The sequence below is a fragment of the Pteronotus mesoamericanus genome, unplaced genomic scaffold (genome assembly GCF_021234165.1).
Source record: "Pteronotus mesoamericanus isolate MK-2021 breed Mesoamerican mustached bat unplaced genomic scaffold, CSHL_Meso_final scaffold_582, whole genome shotgun sequence".
Lineage (NCBI taxonomy): Eukaryota > Metazoa > Chordata > Mammalia > Chiroptera > Mormoopidae > Pteronotus > Pteronotus mesoamericanus.
In genome coordinates this window covers 3,830,022-3,850,224 of record NW_026555323.1, presented here as the reverse complement: position 1 = coordinate 3,850,224, position 20,203 = coordinate 3,830,022, and the positions used below count along the sequence as shown (strand labels likewise).

At 51.7% G+C, this 20,203-nt stretch overlaps 1 protein-coding gene across 1 annotated transcript in view; it reads right to left on the bottom strand.

Annotated features, from left to right (window-relative positions):
- Window positions 1–20,203, bottom strand: part of PCSK6 (proprotein convertase subtilisin/kexin type 6) — a 127,429-nt gene that overhangs the window by 86,750 nt on the left and 20,476 nt on the right. Inside the window, exon 2 of the mRNA XM_054561923.1 lies at window positions 977–1,081. Within this exon, the coding sequence (XP_054417898.1) occupies window positions 977–1,081 (105 nt within the window). The remainder of the gene's footprint in view (window positions 1–976; window positions 1,082–20,203) is intronic.

Below are 20,203 nucleotides of genomic sequence, written 5' to 3'. Positions count from 1 at the left end.
GATCTGTCTCCTTCTCTCTACCTTTGCCCCCGCCCTTCCCTCTGCCTACCACCCATAAAATGAACTCAAGAACACGTATAAGACCTGCAAAGGAATGCGCTCCCTGGGACCACATCCTCGTATGTTGCAATCGGAACCATTCAAAGTGATGCTTAAGAACAGTGTCCAGGGACACACTACACCCACCCCCAGCTCAGCCAATACAAATGAAGCCGCAATTGTCATGGGGTGGCTGGGGACAACACCAAGAACCTATTTCTCCACAGAAGCTTGATTTATACACGTTCTCTGGGAACAGCTGAAATAGGGAAGGGAGAGAGACAGAGGGGGAGAGAATCATCGATGTGAGAGAGGCACATCGATTGGTCCCCTCTCACATGTGCCCTGACCGGGACTCAAACCCACAACTTTCTGGCCTGTGGGATGATACCCAACACACTGAACCACACCGGCCAGGGCAACACATGAACTATTTAAGGGGGAAAAAAAAAAAAGCTGTATTTACTGCTCAAATTTTAAAATTCATTTGAATTTTTAAATACCCATCATTATGACAACCACAAAAACATCCATCTGCCCAACCTCTAATTCATTATTAAAACACTCATTTGACTTGCCTAATCTTCTTGCCCTCATGGGTTAAGCATCACATAACTGATCTCTTGTAATTACTGTATATATTGTTGATTTCTAAACATTGAAAACATCAACAAATCTATACTCCCTTGATTGTTGCTTCAACCTAAAACCAAGAATTCAAATTCTCCAGTCCGATAAGAGACCCCGACTTTTGGAACACTCAGATGGTCTTATACGTAGTTACGCATCTGTCTCATTTTGTTCAAAGAGAATACGGGGAACTAAGAGCTATCTAGAATCACAGGAAAATCCAGGTGCAGCCATTTCAGAGCCATGGATCCAAAGGAAAAACCCAAGGACACCCTTGGAGCGCGTCCTGCCGAGGGAGCGGCCGTACCTGGGGGTCCATTCTAAGGAATGTGTGGACACCTCTGCTACTCAAGGTCGATCTTTTAAAGGTCTTGCTATGATAAAAGTGGTAGTAATTCTCCAGGTTTCCAATCTGCAAAACAAGAAGCAGGATGTCATTAATGACTTCGGCCTCACAAACAGCTTCAAAAACCCTCCATCCCCCAACAACCTTCTGGAACCTTCTCTGAGTAGAACCATTCTGCTGCCAGAGGAGGCACACCCTCCAGCACGCTCCCCCAATCACGCCGCTGGCATCTGCCCAGTGTTTGGAAATGTGCAGGTGGATTTACATACTCCTTTTGGGATAAACAACATTAGGTATTCCGATGAATCACGCTCGACCAAAGCTTCAGCTTGGCCAAGTTTTTCAGGCATGAATTAGTGTTCATTTAGGGTCAAGCATCCCTCAAGTAGCTCTGTCAGTGTCACGTCAGGTCCACACCAAAACATTCACTTGTAAACAAACTCTATCCTCTCCACCCCATGGGTAAACTCGGGTATCTAAGAATGAACATTCGTGCGCAAGTGCAACAAGGAAGCCAAAGAAAACATGCGGAGCCATCTGCTTGGGGATTGTGTGGAGGTCAGATGAGAACATTCAACCCCCACCCCCGCCCCGGGGGTGTCCTGACTTCCTGCCAGGAGTGGTTTCTCTGGACACAGTTCAGCGTGAGGGCTGGAGGAAGCCTAGAGAAATCCCGTGGCCTCAGGGATGGGCAGACCCTCCCAGTAGCAGCAACTTGCCCTCATGTCTGATGACCCTTGACCGAAAGATCGCTGGTGGTTGAAAATAGCTCATGGGTCGCCATCGTGGCACGCGGGGCTTTTTAAACGAAGATGGACCAAACATTGTGCAGACTCTCAAGTGGACCTTTTCGGCTTCAACTATCGTTGAAGCCTCAGCCATCGTTTTCGGCCTCAAACGAATGGTTTTTCCACCTTCTGGCCAATGGGTGAATTTAAGACGAGCTGTCCTGCAGAGCAGGTCTGCGTGGTGGCTATAAGCGTGGCTTTTGAGTCACATGAGGCTACCTTGAACCCGCCCGGTCCCTTCATTACCATTGGACGTGCCCTCTTGGGAGGCAATGTTTCACCCCTTGAATCTTGACTTGCCCGTTGGGAGGTAAGAAGGACCGAAGGCCACCCAACTCACCACGAACTTTGCTGCCTCTGCCCCACTCACAGCCGCTATTTTGTCTGCTATGACCAGCCCCCAGGAGAGCTGACCGGCCTGCAGGCAGACACCTGCAGGCACGGACACGCTCTGAGCTGCCACGTACACGCCTTTCCAGAAGAAGGGGAAGCAGGTATGTCCAGGGAGAGCCCAGCAGCCTGCATGTCCAGCAGTCTGGCTGACTCCTGCGCTGGGGTTTCAGGGGACACCCTCTTTTGTCCTTGAAAGGAAGAGCCCCCTTTTCCACTTCAGCGGGTCGCGGTATGTTTCTGTCACTTACAGCCACAGGACATCAAATACTAAGACAGTCACGGTGACTCGACAGGCATCCTCCGGGTGGTGCCTAGAAACCAGTGCTGCCTCTCAGAGGTTGGCTGGCTGGCTCGCGGAGCCGGGGCAGGCTGTCTGCTTCCTCTCCAAGCCTCCCGTTCCCCTCGGGGGTCTGGGATGCTTTCGCTTTTGGCCACACCTGGGTCTACATCCCCACTTGACCCCTTCCTGCTGGGTGACCTGGGCTTGGACCCTCTCGGACGCTTTGTTTCCTCATAAAAATAACTACCACCTTAAAGGGTTGCTCCCAGATATAAATATTTATATAGATATATAGATACATACGAGGGGGGACCCCCCAAAAACCCAGAATTTATTTGTAAAAAAATGTGTATTTATGCTTCCATGTTTAAACTTCAGCCACCTTCAAAGCACTCTCCATTTGATGCAATACACCTATCGAGACTTTTTTACACTGCTCAAAACAGAGCTCTTTGATTTTGGTGCCTTACAGTGCTTCTGCCACTTTTTTTGTTTGTTTCACCTCTTCTACGTCAGCAAAACATTTCCCTGTGAGAACGTTTTTCATCCGGGGAAGAAAACAAAGTCGCTTGGGGCAAGATCAGGTGAATAGGGAGGGAGAGGCACAGGGGTCCTGCTGTTTTTGGTCAAAAACTGCTGAACACTCAATGCAGGGTGGGCTGGTGCACGCGTAAATGACCCATCATGCAATGAGCAAACATGTTGAAAAGAACCTTCAAAAGAAATTCACTAAAGCCGACCACAGCCTCTCACAACACCAGCGGGTGCACCGACACAGATGGGTTCCTGGAACACTCGCCAAGTGGGGGAAGCCTGGGCTACAAGGGGCCACCCTCCAGGAGATAATTCCAATTTTCTTGGTGGGGGGGAGATCTCTTATAAGATAGATCAATGATAGAGAGAGAGAGATAGACAGACAGACAGATATAGCCAGCAGTACCTGGCAAGTAGTACATGCTCAATAAATGGTTTCCAGCAATCATGATTTTCAGTTCATTTTCTACCTGGAGACGTTTTTCTGCCATTATCCACCTCATTATTTCTGCCCTCTCTTTTGCACAAAAGTTCTTTTATTTCTCCTCCTCCATAGACGTCACCCTGTTCGCTTCTCCAACAAAGCCCCTTGCTGTGTCTTTCAACAGGCCCCTCCCTCCACGCGCCAGAGTTGTTATTTAGCAACAGAGGAAAAGCGGAGCGTTAACCTACAGCACTGTTTAATCAGTGTGTTTGCTTACAAGCCGCCGCCATCCCTGGAAGAGGTTTCCCAACTTTTGGTCTTTTTTAACTCTGGGCAGGCAAGTCGACTCGGATTCGGGGACATGGAGACGTTGGGTGGAGTCACACGTGCCAGAAGGGCTGCCGACCCTCGTCAACTCCTGTCAGGCAAGCCATTCAGGGCAGCGCCTCAGAGCAGCCAAGCCAGGGCGTGGCTCTGTGCCAATAAAGCTTTATTTATAAAACACAGGAGGTGCCTATAGAGCCAAAAGGACTGAAAGTTGAACCGCTGTCATAGCAGCATTATTTACGAGAGTCAAAAAGAAAGACACAGCCCTCTCTTCCAAGGCCAAGGCTGTGCACCATCCTGCCTCTGGCCAGCGTCACCATCCTCAGCTATGGCTCAGAAGGGTCTGAGCTCATGGGAGCTGGTTGTTCTCTTGTGAGGGGCCCAAGGGAAAAGACAGACGGTTCTCACAGGGCTCAGCAGGCAAACTGCCCCCGGAGGCGGCCGTGGCGTGTGCCATGTCTATTTGGAATCTGGCGTCCAGCTCAGCATGGGGGCTGAGGGTTGGTGAAGCGCCTCTCCCAAGGCAGGGAGGAAGGGGACTTAAGCCAGGGCTGCCGTCCTGCCCTTACAAAGCCGGCAGCAGAAGGAGCTGCAATTTGTTTAAGGGGGGGAAAAGGAGGGGTCATTGGCTCCTCACCGATCTGAGAGCAGTGCCAAGGGTCCTTCTGTCCAACGTCTTGTCCTTACGGAGCGCGGCTGAAGGGGTAGGGAGCAGCCTCCTCATGACCAGGGATTTGGGAGTCAGGCAAATGGGAGGCCAGAGAGTTTGATAATGGAATTACTACAAGGGTAAGAAAAGGAGAGAAGGAGGAAGAAGGGACCCAAGTCCTTAGGAGGGAAGCTAGACACCATTTGCCAGGCACTGGGGGCCCCCGTCACCGTGAGAGACCCCAACCCCTGGCACTCGACGCTGCCTGCAGACGAGCTCCCAGGACACGCGGTGCGGGGGCTCTGCCTGTCCTCTCAATGCCTACGGATGTACAGTGGTTAATAAACACTAATTCATTCAGAGCAGGGGGCGGCGAATCTGGTCCACCTCCTGTGTTTTCATCTTCATTTTTCTAGACCGTGGCAAAACACACCGTGGTAACCCCTGTGAAGCCTTCCGGTCAGCGGCGTGGAGCACATCCGCCATGCTGGACAGCCACCCCCACCGCCTGTCTCCAGAAGTTTCTCCTCTTCCCGAAGTCCGCAGCCCGCCCCCCGCCCCACTCCACCCGGGCGATCACCTTTCTACTCTCTGTGACTCGACCGCTCTAGGGCCCTCGTAGGAGAGGCGCCTTACAGTTTTATCTTTCGGTGACTGGCTTATCCCACTTGACACAACATCCTCGTGGTTCTTCCGCGTTGTCAGAATTTCCTCCCTTTCTGAGGCTGAACAATATGCCGTTGTAGGCACAGAACACGCTTTGTTCGCCCTCCCCATCCTCTGATGGACACTTGGGTTGCGCCCAGCTTTTGGCTATTGGGACTAGTGCTGCTATGAACACGGGTGCACAAGGAGCAGTTCAAGTCTCTGCTTTCACTCCTTTGGGGTATTGGGGTACCTCCTGCTTTTATAAATAAAGCTTTATTGGTACAGAGCGAGCCATGCCCAGATCTCTCACCTACTGGCCAAGGCTGTTCTCACGCTACATTGGCAGGGCTGAGTCATTGCTACAGAGAACGCCCTGCCTCCCAGGCCGCAATCACTCCACGTGTGGACTTTACAGACATTTCCTGACCCGTGACCTGCAGCGTTTGCTACTTTTCTGAGCATATCAGAGTCTCAGACATTGAACCCGGCTTCCCTAAATGTGGGGACTCACCGCCGTACGCAGAGGGGCTCTGCTCAGAAACACAGGTACAGCGGTGATCCCAAAGCCCGCAGCCTGTCACTCAGCCATCGACTGTCCTTCCCCCAGGAAGCCGCCCGGTCAGAGGCTGCAGGACGTCACTCACTGCCGTTGGTGTGACTCACACAGCATGGTCCTCTGTCTTCCGGCCTCGGGCACGGCTGGGGAGCGGGAGAGTTTCATCCGGGGCAGAGGGTCAGAGAGGACGGAGAGGTGGCGGTGGGGAAGGCGTGCGTGTCTGAGTGCAGAGGCACCCAGCCCAGGGAAAGTCACCTCGGCGGGGATGACGCGGCATTTGGGAGGCAGCTATTTCCAGCTCTCTCTCCTCTCCGACCCTGTCTATCACCTTCTTCCGTTCTCCGCTGACTTACCACAAGCAGGGGCAACCCCAGTTAGGTCCTTCCCCAGTGTGGGGAGCTGCTTCCCAAGATCTCCAGGTGCCTTCATGACATAACACAGCACGATGGCAGATTGGGGGGCCCCCCACTGTTGGGCGGGGTCACTCATGACCGCCCTCTGGCCCTGACTCACAGACTGGAGGTTGGGAAAGAACCACAGAGATGGTCCCATTTTACAGATGGGAAGACCGAGGCCCAGAGAGGTTATGTCCGATGTTCTCCTCAGAGCTCCCAATTCTGAACCCATGACCTCCCCATCGTGGCCACAGGTAGCATGCGACACTGCCGAATGACACGCCGATGCACAAGATCGCACTTGGGATTATTGCTGTGTTTCTGGTACACTTCCGGGTCCAACGGACGAGAGCTGGGGTCATCAGACTAGATAGGAAAGCGGAGGCGGCATCCGGACTTTTTAAATGCACAAGACTTTTCGAAGGGAGGAAATATTCGTGCTGTGACTTGACATCTGCGTGGAGTTGAAAGTTGCCCCCGGTCCTGCCCACCCGGAGCTGCTGTCCCTGGGCCCCGGCCTGGGCAGCATTCATGTCAGACGTCACTGCACCACGGGGTCACAGCCACGGGCGCTGCCCGCCGCTGCTCACACAGCATCTGAGCAGCCTGCCTTTCTAGACTCAGGGGCCGTGACTCCACAGAGCCCTTCAGTCTGAGGGCCCGGGCCCCCTCCTCGTCCCCCCCGTCCTTGACAACATCAGACACTCTTCCCCTTCCGCCCCCCGGAATCACATGCTGCAGTTTCAGCCATGAATCTGATCTCTGGTCTGCGAGGTGGTTTTTAAAGTCACAACGTAAAATTTCACAAGTGCTTTTTCCTCTTTCTCAGCCACAGTATTTTCGGAGTTAGAGCCCCTCTCTCAGTACAGCATCTGAGAAAACAAACAACTGGCTGGCAGTGTGTTGCTCCTGTCTCTTTCCTGGACACTGATAGGTAATTATACACATTAGGTGGAGAAATTGGCAATGCCATTAAAACCCCATTAGAAACCTTGTTAAATATTCTCGGCCAGCACCTTGGAAGGAATGAGATCAAAGAACCCACAGGGATGAAGAGTGATGGGGGGCTTCTCGAAGCGTCTAGATAACAGACAAACAGGGTGCAAGATACAGGGTGGGGCAAAAGTAGGTTTACAGTCTCAAGCTGGGTGAGCAAGCGAAACAGAATGCACGGAATAGTCTTGTACAGTTATTTATTAATTACTGTATTCTTTTCCATACGAACAACTGTAAACCTGCTTTTGCCCCACCCTCTATGGACGGTACAAAAGGGTATAATGTAATCAGCAAACGTCTCCCCCGTCCCCAGCCCCTGTCTCCCTCCCACGCAGGTCCCCAGCGTTCACTGGGTGCTCCTGGCTCCCAGTAAGAGGAGCTGCACATCTCTGTCCCAGGCAGCAAGCTAAGGGTTCCGATCTCACCGTGGCCTTACGAGGCAAGGGTTATGATTAGCCTCATCCTGCAAGATGGGGAAACTGAGGCACAGGGTGGTTAAGTCACTTGTTCAAGATTACAGATACAGTCAATGGCACCGTCCAGAGTTGAACTGAGGGGGAAGGGTGGGAGGAAGAGAGGGAGAGAATCATTGAGGTGAGAGAGAAACGGCGATCGGTTGCCTCCCACATGCACCCTGACTGGGGACTGAACCCGCCGCCCAGGCATGTGCCCCGACTGGGAATCGAACCGGCGACCTCTCGCTTTGCGCGACTTCGCCCAACCCACTGAGCCAGGCCGGGCTGGGCGGGGCCAGCGTTCGTATTCCTAATCATGGGCCCCGCCTCTGACTCACTGACAGTGCTCGTTGCCGTGGGGGACCCCACTCATCTTGCTTCCCCTGCTTGGCAGCAGGTTCGTGCACGTACAGCCAAGGGTCTCCATGGGTGTGCGCTCGCCTTTGTTCCCAAGCAGAAATCTCGAGCGACACTTCTCACATTCCCTGCACTTACCTATTCCACAGTGTCTGTGCGTATAGTATGGGTGGGTCTGTGTGTGCATGTACATATGTGTATGGATGCACTAGCGGGTGTCTATATGTATGGGTTCATATATGAGTACCTGTACATGTGTCTACATACAGCTGTGTGTGCGTTTGTGTGAGAGTCACAATTAAGTGGCTCTGAAACGCACCCAGGCAGGTGTCTGGCTCTCTCTCACACCCCGGTGGCCCTCCGGGTCGGAACGCCTGGATCCGAGACTCTCTGCCTTGGTCAGAGCCACCGGAAGGCGTCAGCGAACCCCATCGCAGCTGGGTTGCCTCTCCAGCTTCTGGCTCCAGAGACCTGGGCTGTTGCTGGGCATGTGCCTTCTGGAGCCTCTCCCCCAGAGACGCTGAGCTGTTCCCAGAGGTCACGTTGGACCCCGAGGGGACAGGTCCTTGCCAGGAGGCTGCCCCTCACACTCCCGCCCGGCCAGTCCCCACCGGCCTTCCAGGCCACCCTCACCTGTCCCTGAGTCTGTCCTTCCTCCTGAGGAGTCCCTTGTCTTGGTGAATGACACCACTGTCCTCTGTGTGCATCCAGTGCTACCAAACCCTGGGGAAGTGACCTCTTGCATGCTCCTCAAAGCTGGCTGCTCCCCATCGCCCCCGCCCCGTGCACACACAAAGGTCTCCGCAACCAGGCCTGGACCCCTCTGCATCACCTTCTGTCCCCCAGGGACGCTGCCCTGTGTGAGGGACCCACACCCCTGAGCCTGCTCGAGCCGGCCACCTCCCTGCTTCATTTTCAACCATCACCTCGGCTGTCACTGCCTCCAGGAAGCCCTCCCAGACCTCCCAGACTCAGGTCTGCCCACTCATGGCTATTACAGCTCCTGGCTTCTGCGCTCCATCCAAAGGGCCCAGAACTCTTCATTCATGGCAGCCAACCAGCCTTGGAGAGGAAGCCTCTTGGGGACCACATGTGGGTTTGAGTATAAAGAACTGCAACGCCCAACCCAGAAGGGGCCGAAGCTAAGCGTGGTGGGGAGAGGTCTGGGCTGGAGGTGTTTACAGGAAGAAGCTGTCTGGTCGCGTTTTTGTTCTTTTTCCTGTAAACATGAATACGGTCAGCTTCAAATCACCTCCCTGCTTATACAGATCAGGTGTGAGGTTGGAGGGGTCGCACCCCGCCTTCCTGAAGGAAATGAAGAAAAAAGACAATGCGGCTTTTTCTTTCTTTCTTTTTTTTTTTCAAAGCCCAGGGAACAGGGGAGGGGAGCCCCAACTAATTTATCACGGCTGATTTGCAGCAAAGTCACTGATGAGCAGGCGGGACCCATCCCAAATGACTTGCGATCGTTCCAGAGGTCCGCCCGCGGTCTGCCCCGCCCCCGCCACCCGCTGCCAGCCGCGGTCCGCCCGCCCACTCAGCCCTCCGGTGGTCCCGACCTCGGACACAGGTGTGAGCCTGCAAGCCCCGAAGTCAGCAAGCTGCGTTGGGGGGCGGGGCGTGGGGCTCAGCACACACTTCGGTCAGTCCGCAGAAATGCCACCCCAACCTCCCCAGGCCAGCACGGTGAAACCTGCCTCAGGGGCACAGCCCATAAGCCGCCCTACAGCACAGGTCACGACTCAAGGTCTTGGAAATGAATGGGCCGCAGAGGAGGCTTCTGACTGCAAAAAACCATCTGCTTTATCACTGCCCGAACCCGCCCTTGGCGGAAACAGATGTTCTCTGAGCGCTGTCTGCTTGCAGCTTCCACAGCTCAGTCTGAGGGCCTAGGCTTTTGGGGACGAGTCTATGGGTAAACGTCATGGGCGTCAGAGTTCAGTTATATAATGTTATTGATCCCAGTTGGTCTGCTTAAGAAAAACACAACTAATTAGAGCCTATAAAAAAACCTACACACCAAATTAATTCTGTCTTGCTCTGGTGACTTCCGCCTGAAGAAAGTTATAAATATATGTTGGATGGCCACGGAACCTATATTTAGCCAGCACTGGGTTACTTGGTATTTATAATTAAGAAAGTCCAGAGAGAGAGAATGGACAGTTTGTTGTTATTTTTTTTAAGCATTAAAAAAATAATTTTAAAACCCTGCTTCCCATTTTGGTCACATATACACATAACAACATTCTGTTATTGCAATAATTATAATTCTGACCCAAGTTAAGATTATTGCACAATTTCCTAGTCTCCTGAATTTTCTTTCCTCCACACGTATTCACCCAAAGCATGCAATTAAGCTGCTCCAATTCCTACAGATTTCCGGAAAAAAAAAAATCTTTAATTTTTTACTTAGTAAACTTCATTTTCTCTTCCCTGGAGCCAAATGGTCTGGCTTCGGATGAGGGCATTTAATTTATATACCTGGCCCCAGCCTATACCTTTGCCTATACCTTTCCCGTCCACAAAGAGTCCTACAATAACTCTACAATCCTTACTTGGAAGATCTTCGTTTTAAACCGCTTACTGCTTAAAGGTCTCTTTATGGTTGCGTGGATTTAGTCACTTAACCAGGTTTTTAAACCCAAACTCCTTTTTGTATTCACTTTTGTTTCATTATGATTGAACAGTAAAGATTCCTTCTGGGGCGGGGGGAAGAGTCCTAAAGCCACCACAGGGGACGGAGCCTGGCTTCTGGAGAGTGGGCATGGTGGGTACAGGGGAGGCGCGTGGTGACCCAGAGCAGGTGAGGGTGTCTGAGTGGGGAGGGGTCCTGCGTGAGGGCGGCCCATTCTGGTGTCAGCATCCAAGCGGGACGAGGAGGGTCGCAGGGCAGACTGGACACCCCTGGGGGCACTGATCAAATACGGTGACATCACCTAACACATCAGGGCAAGGGGAGTCATTGCCCTACATTTCTTACTCTCGGATGAGAAACTGACATGTGAAGAGGGACATTAAAAAGAACTCTATGGAATTGGATGGGAATTAGACAGAGTTCCTTGTGCATTTAGTTTTCAGTATAGAGAAGTAAACATGCGTGTGGGGTGTGTGTACACAGACATACCCCCCGCTGCCTGCTCTGGACAGGCCTGTGAGCAGGGACACCCCAAGAACAGCAAGCCTGCCCAGAGCCCAGGGTGTGGCTTCTAAACGCCGCTTTCCTACCGAAAGGAACCAGGGCTCCTGGGAGAAATGGCTGACTTCTGGGTTAGGGCAGCAACGTGCAAGAGAAACCTGTGACACCATATTTGGGCAGAGAGCGAGAAACAGCTCAAAAATTCTAGAAACTTATCAAAAGAACACAGGAGGCAGACTGAAAGGCACCCACGGGCCAAACTGGGAACAAGTAGTGCATCAAAATAAATAATCACATCCTGGCTGCTGTGCCTGGTTGTGATTGAGTGCCGGCCTGCGAACCAAAGGGTCACCGGTTCAATTCCCAGTCAGGGCACATGCCTGGGCTGTGGGCCAGGTCCCCAGTTGGGGGGAGCATTGGTGTTTCTCTCTCTCTCTCTCCTTCTCCCTGCCTCCCCCTCTGTCTAAAAATAAATAAATAAAATCTTTTTAAAAAATTTAAAAAAAATAACTGCTCAAGTAGCTTATAACCCACGAATAAAATAGGGATCCATGAGTCCGCATAGATATAATTAATAATAAATTTCAAGTTTCCTGGGAATAAGCTATTTTTATATAGTTCTCAAGCACCTCTCTTCATAAAATATGTGCAATTTTTAAAGGGGCAAAAAGAAACTCTGCAGTGCAAATCCAGGCAGGAAACACCATCAGTCAAGCGATCAACAAGAACGTCACTAGCAACAGGGACACTGAAATGTGGGTCACATGGTCAGGTCCGCCGCAGGCCCTGTCCTGTCACAAGTGCGGAGCCCGAACCGCATCCCCGCAAACAGCGCGCACACCCAAATGGAAGGATGTGTCACAAAACAGCGGGCCGACGCTCTAAGGCGCTGAGGTCACAAAAGTCAGGAGGATAGTCGGGACCTGCTCCAGCCGGGGGAACGGGAGAGTTGTGCTATTTGAAGCCCTGTTGGGACACGCCTTTATTGAAATTTCTGATATTTTGTCCACGGATTTTAGAAATTAATTTATTTGATTTTATTTTTTATCCTTGCCCAGAGACATGTTTATTGATTTTAGAGAGAAGGGAAGGGAGGGAGGGAGAGAGGAAGAGAAACACTGATGTGAGAGAGAAACATCAATGGGTTGACTCTTGCATATGCCCTGACTGGGGATCGAACCCTCAACTCAGGCATGTGCCCTGAACAGGAATCAAACCCATGACCTTTCCATTTACAGGACAATGCTCCAACCAAGGGAGCCATCCGGCCAGGGCTCAAAATTTTCTAAAAAAAAAAAAAGGAATGTTTTAATTGCAATACAAGAAAGTAAAAAGAATCCTCACCACCACCCTTCCCCCAATAGAGCTTAAAGACTTAGGGTCTAAAATCGAAGACAAAACCCAAATTGCGTCAACTCTTTCAGGGCATCTTCTAACTCTATGTCGAAAATAGTGGAGTAGCACACTGGTCCCTGGACTCACGGTGCCATGCCTTCCTGTCATGTAAGCAGGACCCATGGCCTTTGTAAAAGAGACAGAAAGCCCAAAGGGGTTCATTTCAAGGGTAAATGACGTCTGGGGTCAGAGGCTGCTTGAGGCTCGGCCCCGCCCCCAGGCTGAGCCCCGCCCCACAAGCAGCTGATTGGATAATGAGGAAGGGCTCACACCATGTGACCCTGCTGCCCACTCACTGCTCTGTGATGTCTGATCTCTAGTTGCAAAAGATACCCCGATGCCCACAGGGCCCCCGCAGGGAGCCCGCGACGGGAAGTCCTGCGAGGACTTCCAGAAAAGCCCGCACTCCTCTTCCACGGGAGCTGTCCCATGTTTCTAATAATGGCGACTAATTTTAACACGTGAACCCCATTGTGTGGCCTGCCCAGAACATGCCTATAGGGGTCCAGCCTTATCCTCAGAAAGTCTCTTCTGGAAAAATAGGAAGGGAGGTGTAGGACGTGCCCAGGTGCGCTCTCGGCAACGAGCGTGTCGGTGTGTGAATGAAGCATCACCGCGGCCTTGGGCGCCAATGCGCGGCACAGCCCATCTGGGCGCGCTGGTTACACCGAGGGTCCAAGAACTCCGAGGAACCGGGGCGGGGGGGCCCCCTGGTTCCTGCTGGCCCCGCCCCGGCTCCCCAGAAAGAAGGGCCAGGGCCAGGCTGCACTTTGGGGGCTACTTGACTGAGGAAGGTCATGAGGCTGCGAGGTTCGAAAAACAGGAAAGGGATTATTGTCCTTATGAACGAAATGTTTAACGTGCAAACTTTAATATCCAAAACGCCCTGACTTGAAAGCAGCTATCCTAAGGGAAATTAAAATGTATTTTAGAAATTAACCTTCAAGTTTTTCACTTTCAAAAATAAATAGCTTTTATACCCCGAAGAAGTAAAAGCAGGGACTCAGAGAGAGATGTGCGCATCCCTGTTCAGAGCAGCGCGAGTCACAACGGCCAAATGGTGCGAGCCACCCAAGGGTCTGTCGGCAGATGAATGGAGAAGCAAAACGCGGTCTATACAATGTCATTCAGCCTTAAAAGGGAAGGGAATTCTGACACACGCTACAGATGGATGCGCCTCGAGGACATGGTGCTGAGTGCCACAGCCAATCACAACAGGACAAATTCTGTGTGACTGCCCTCTTGTGAGGTCGCTGCGGCGGTCACGTTCATGGAGACAGGAAGTGGGTGGTGGGTGTCCGGGGCTGAGGGAGGAGGGAGATGGGGCGTTAGTGTTTAATGGGCGCAGAGCCTCAGTTCAGGAAGATGACGTTCTGGAGATGGATGGTAATCGACTCACAACAGTGTGAACGTATTTATTGTCACTGAACGGTACACTAAAAATACGGTTAGGACGGTAAATGTTGTTCAGTATATTTGACCACAATAAATAAAAGGTCCATTTCCTCTCTGTTCTCTCACCGCCTTTCCCAAAACTGACTCCTCTCCTGTGTCATCCAGGGCGTGGGGGACCTCAGCTCTGGGGACGGCGGCTTTGAGAGGCCAGAGCCCCAAAGAGAATACAGGAACCAGAGCAAGCCATCCTGCCCGGCTGTAATTACCAAGCTGGCTCCAAGCAGCTTGTCCCCCTCCTGTGTCCCTCTCTATTATGTGGTTTCTCTTAAAAGGGGAAAAGAACACCAGGGAGGATATGACTGTCCCCTTGGAAATGGCCCCAGTTCACCTGACCCCACCATCCCAGCTTCCTTTCAGCCCGACGCCCATCCCCCATGGCAGGCAGCCTCAGAGGTCGCTGCCCCTGACCAGCCGCCTCAGCTGAGCCCCCCGGGGCTCGCCCGACTGAGCCGGGAGGCACGCGCTTTGTGAAGACAGGGAAAACAGGGGCCCACCCGCATTCGTGCCCATGCTGAGTAACGCCGATGACACACGGACGGAAAGGGAGACGCACACTGTCATTTGGCTTCGGTGACTCAAGCCCCAGCTAGTAATGAAAAATGAAGAAGCCACCGATGAGGCAGTTGCTATGATTTCACCAAAATGCAACTCCAGGGACACCCTTTCCCGGCTGCAAAGCACATCGTGGTCTGCAACGAAAAACAGGGCTTTGTGCGATGGTTTTCGTGTTAGCCCTTTGCCGGTGGCATCTGGGACTTTTCAGGCAGGCTGCTGTGTGCCGCGGGAAGGAGCCGGGGGACCTCGGTGGCTGCCTGTCGCGCTCCCTCCCCACCTCTGTCCACTCTGTCCAGGGAGAAGCTGCATCTGTTTCCGTCTGTCCCTGCCCTGCTAATATCAGGGGTTACGGAATATCTGGCAATAAAACATTTCAACGGAAATTTCATATTCAAAGCAAAACTTCCGAGGCACGAATCTGTCGGCAAGGAAAGAAAAGCAGGAGAAAACATCATCTTATTCTCTGCCCTGTCCCCGCTGCCCAGGATTCCCTGACACAAGGCCTAAGACAGTATCACGCCAACAAGGGCCACATGAATGCCCACCCACAAGACCCCGTTCTTCTGAAGTCCCTTTTTGGTGTGTTTATTGCTCGCAATGCCCACGCGGACCACTGAGCGCTGTCTGTTCAGTCTTTCCTTCCCTGAACGCGCAGCTGAGCAGCTTTCTGAGCCAGGCACGCTGCTAGATGCGGGGGATCCACCTGGGCTCACGCGGGCCCAAGACCAGCCTCTGGCGGGGGAGACCGAAAGGAGTAAGATGCACAGAACAGGGCCAGGGAGCCCCAAACGATGCCCTCCTGCCCAGCTGCTGTGCCCATGGCAAACCAGAAGCGACAATGCGTCCAAATGCCTCTGAACATAAGACAGAGACCCACGTTCCGAGAGGCTGTGTTGCAGTCTGGACAGAACATCTTCTCAGCCAGGCTTCCAAGGAGAGATGGGGCCCGTCAGAGGAAGGGCACAGCAAGGGGAGGGGAGTGGCAATAAAGGGACACTACTCATCGCCTCGCATGGGCCTTGGGGAACACCCTCCTCACGCCCCAAGTGCAATCTGGGGCCTCGGAGCCAGGTTACCCAGGTCAATATTCCAGCCTGGCTCCGAGATATTATTCTGGAGAACTTCCTTAAAATCTCTAGGCCTCTATTTTCCTTTCTATTCAATGGGGATAAAAGCGCCCCCCGCCCAATGGCTGCTGGGAGGATAAAAAATTTGACATGTGGGCAATGCTGGCATGGGGTCTGGCACATGGTTTTGTGTTTTTTTCAGGTAGGTATTTAAAAAACATTACTTCTTAAAGGAATGATACGCATCTTACTTTTGGGTGAACGAAAGAATTGCAGCAAGGCCAGGCGCGACGTTAGTGAGAGAACAAGTCCCCTTGGCCCTTTGATTTCAATTTTTAAAAAGTGTGTTTCTTTATCGGTGGTCCCTGTGGGGAAAATTACTCCACCTGGACAAAGTCACAAAGGTCAGAGTGAACAGTGTGACCTTGCTGGCCAGGCCTGTCCCCGGGGTGCGTGGGAGCAGGAGCCGTCCTCTGCTCTGGGCCCTCGGGAGCGCATAGCCCTTACACACAAGGTTCCACCCTCCCTGACAGCCCACTTGTTTCCAGGGCCCTGAAACCAACTTGCTCATCCCTTTCATTTGTATCAACTCCTAAAAAGAGGCTGTACCATGTGACTGATTCTGGGCGGCAATGTTGTTTTGAAGCTCTCGAGTTCTCGATGCTGTAAAACAAATTCATGCCTAATGTCATCGTCCACGTTCGCAAGTCTGGAGAGACAAATGCGCCCCGAGTGGGAGAGATGCTCGTTTGGTTCTGAGAGATTCTGACAGATGGTCATCGCTGATGGGAGCTGAGGACAGGGATTTCCGATACCCTCACTGACAGGTACACAACGGTGTGTCCCCTCGATGGGGGAACTGGGTCAGCAATTCTGGGGGTGATGTGCAACACAATGGTGACACACCCGTCCTCACAGGGCTTAGTAGCTCCATGAGTGACTGGGCTGCTCTGTGTCCCCTCCCAGACAATAACTGGCCAAGTCACACTGCTTCACCTCCTCCTTCCCCCAGCGCTCTTTCTCCCAGATGTTGCTGGGCACGTGGGGGCAGGGCATGGCAAAGGGACTCTCTGTCATAAGCCCAGCAGGACACCAGCGCTCTGTGGCCACTTTCCCCCTTGTCCTGCCTGGAGGGAAGTACCAGTTTTTCTGGTTTTTCAAGAGAAGCTAGGAATTCGAATCCCTAGCCAAAATCCCCTAAGGTTTAAATGCTGATAAAGATTCCAGTTTTCTGAAAACACGCTAGTCTAAATAAAGGTACCTCTTGGGGCTATCCTCAGTGCCTGGGACACCACCCTGTGACCTGGCTTCCCAGGGGGCCTGGGTGCTGCCCTGAGCAAGGCTCCGGGCTGTGCTTATCCACCTTCGGACCATCTCTCATTTCTGGGGACCATGCCTTGCTCCAAATTCCCTAAGGCATACCCCCTCAATCTCTCCCTTTTGGAGAACTGACTCCCCGCATCCCAGAGCCTGTTTCACGCAAGGCTGCAGAGCTCTCAGGAGGTGGGCTCCTTTTGTAGATTTCCATTCTATTTCTCCCCAGGGGCACCTACAGACACAAACTTTGTCAAATGATTGTTGGTTCAGAGTCTCCAGCATGGGTCTGATCACAACATACTTCCAGCTCTTTCCTGAATCCAGGTTGGCAGCTTTGGGTGTAGCTCTATCAGCTTCTACCTTATTCCTTCACAGCCGCCACCCTTGGAAAAAAACCAAATTGCCTTCCATTTCATTTGATTTCCCTTCCACGCCCAGGTAATCTCTCCTGCAGAATACAGCTACGCTCCTGGCTATTTGCTACCTACAGTCTGCGGCTGTCGTTCTGCACGCCACGTGTGCAAACAGCAGAGTTGTGCGTGTGGCTTTTCTCAGCCTAGGATGAAAGGCTTGGGAATAGAAGATTTAAAAAAAAACAAAACACTACAATTCAACTCGTTTGACAGGCTCCCTGCCCCCAAGTTCAAGGAACCATGGCCACCTGGCTGTCAGTATCTGGTGACCCAAGTGTTTGGAGGGACTTCGGGACCCCCAGCCTGGTTTGCCCCGCCCACACACTCACAACCATCACTGAAATGGGTGCAATAAAAAAAAGACAGATAAAGACAAGCGATGAGGATGTGGAGAGGCTGGAGGTCTCGCACGCTGCCGGTAGGATTGTAAAAGGATGGAGCCATTCTGGAAACCCGTCTGGAAGTTCCTCAACAGGTCAAACACAGGGCTCCCTTTGGAGCCAGGAGTTCCAATCCCAGAGCGAATCTATGGGCCAGGGGTGGCGTATGTCCAACCCACAGCCCACAGGCCACATTTGGCTCAGGATGGCTAGGAATACGGCCCAACACAAAATCGGAAATTTCCTTAAAACCCTTTATTTTGCTCATCACTTTTCATTAGTGTTTGTGGCCCAACACCCATTAGTGTTTAATGGGTGGCCCAAGACAACTCTTCGTCTTCCAGTGTGGCCCAGAGACGCCAAAAGGTTGGGCAGCCCTGCAGTGGGACAGGAAGTAGATTAGTCGCCATCTTGGGCTGGGGAGTGGGGCAGGGTCGGGGTGACCACTCATGGGCTTGGGGTCTCTCTTTGGGGTGATGAGATGCTCTAAAATTGATTATAGTGGCGGTCGCCACTATGAATATATTACAAAACACTACTGAGTACTAGCCTTTAAATGGATACATCATCTGCTAGGTGAATTATGTCTTAATACAAAGGTTATTTGAAAAGGGAAGAGATGGATGCATATAACCAGGTGAAAGTTCACTCCCAGTTTAATCAGTCAACACCTATGTAAGTTAAAATGAAATTCACAAACTGAAAAGTGCCGCTTTCCACACTTATAAGGGACAAAAGGTTGCAGCCCAGGATGTACCCCCAGGCATCGCCCCTTCCAAGGGGAATTCCAGCGCATGTGCACCAGGCAGTCACATACCAGGCTGTTCTGAGCAGCGATGTTATAAATAAAAGCCACGAGCATTCATTGTCAGAAGGGACTGATAAATATGTTGGCACGTGTTGGCCAATGAATATTATGTAGCAGTGAAAATAAACAAACCGCAGCTAGGCTGGGGCTATAGCTACAATGTAGCTGAGCCACAGATGCATGATGTTAAGCGGAGGGTGGGGGGGACACGGGACAACAAGTCCCACAACACAAGTGCACAGTGTATCATTTTTGTAGAGCTCAAAATCAAAATGGAGCAATGCATGGTCTACCCATAGCTACACTTGGGCTGCATATGCCATGTGTATAGTGGCTCCTTTGTAGGGCTGGAGAGGTAGGCGGTGGCAGGGTGGCATTAAATTAATTAAGCAACGAGGCCATGAGACGGAGGCGCCCTTGCTTAGCAGCCTACACAAGCAACCCAAACCTAAGCCCATAAATGCCTGAAGGTTACGAAATCCAAACCTAAGGCTGACCAATCACAAACGGCCAACTCGGCGTTCCCAAATAAGGCAACTGCTGAAGCCACAGCCAATCGTCACTCCTGTGCTTTGCTTCTGCGTCTTCCCTATAAGAGACAGGAGCTCTCCTAACCACTTCCTGTCTGGCGCTGCCCAACCAAATCAATTTTTGCCCAGATAAATTCTTAGAATTTTCAATAAGCTTCTGTTGATCTTTTCCCAGTGGTTAAGGTAGAAGGTGAACAGGTAGATAATATTGATACATGTCTAGTTTCTGGCCTGAGTGGTGGCTTCTGAAGTTGTATTAGTATGTTTTTAAACTATTGATAACATGTATGTCACAAGTAATGCTTTACATGTATAAAATAACATGTTTTAAAGGTAACAAAGGAGACATGAGTGTGGAGCCAGCTCTGGTTTTTGCCATTTCTCATCTGGAATAAGTCACTTAACCTCTCTGTGCCTCAGTTTCCTCCTCTGTCACTTGGGGGCAGGAAGATGTCCCTACTTCCTGCAGTGGCTGTAAGGAGTAAAGGCGATCAGGCACTTAGCGCAGTTTCTGGCCCAGGAAGAGTTTACCGTATTTGTCACTGTTACTGTCATCATCACCATCAGTCATCTTCACCATCCTCATCTTTCTCCATATCATCGTCGTCTTCATCCTTATCATCAACATCATCATCACAGCCTCACCCTCCTCCTCTTTATCATCATCCTTATCCTCACCGTCACCACCCTGATCATCATCCTCATCATCTTCCTCCTCCTGATCTGTATCCTCACCATCCTCATTAGATCATCCTTTGGGAAGTGAAAGTGATCCTCCACCACCTGGTCAAGTTCACCACATTCTCCTGGCGAGTGGTTATTGGTGTGGGCATCTCCCTTGCTGGACAGCAAGTCCCGAGACCAGCTGGCCTGTTTTGGTCCCCTTCGCATTCCCCATAGCAGCTAGGACAGGGACGGCTTCACAGTGAATTGTGGCTTAATCAAACCAACTTTAACAGATGGCTTCTCTCATGTAATAACCCGGGACTTTGCCTTCCCTCTTTCCTTCCCGATCATCTATAAGACAGTAGAAGCAGATTGCAATCATTGCGATGTGTGGCTGGCTGATCTGACCTCTATTTCCAACCCTTTCTGCTCTGCCCACCCTTCTATAGAGGTTACAGAATCTAAAATTCTTGATTTCTCTGACTCCCTTGCAGCTAGCATAGCCACAGACACAGTGCGCTGTTCCATGGGATGTCGGCATAATACCCTGGGAAAGGTGGCCCTTCCTGAATGAAAAGGGAAAGACCTTCACTCTCCTGCCTTTTGCCCCCCAGACTTGTCTCTCCACCTGGAACTTGGACATGAGGCCTGAAGGTACACTAGA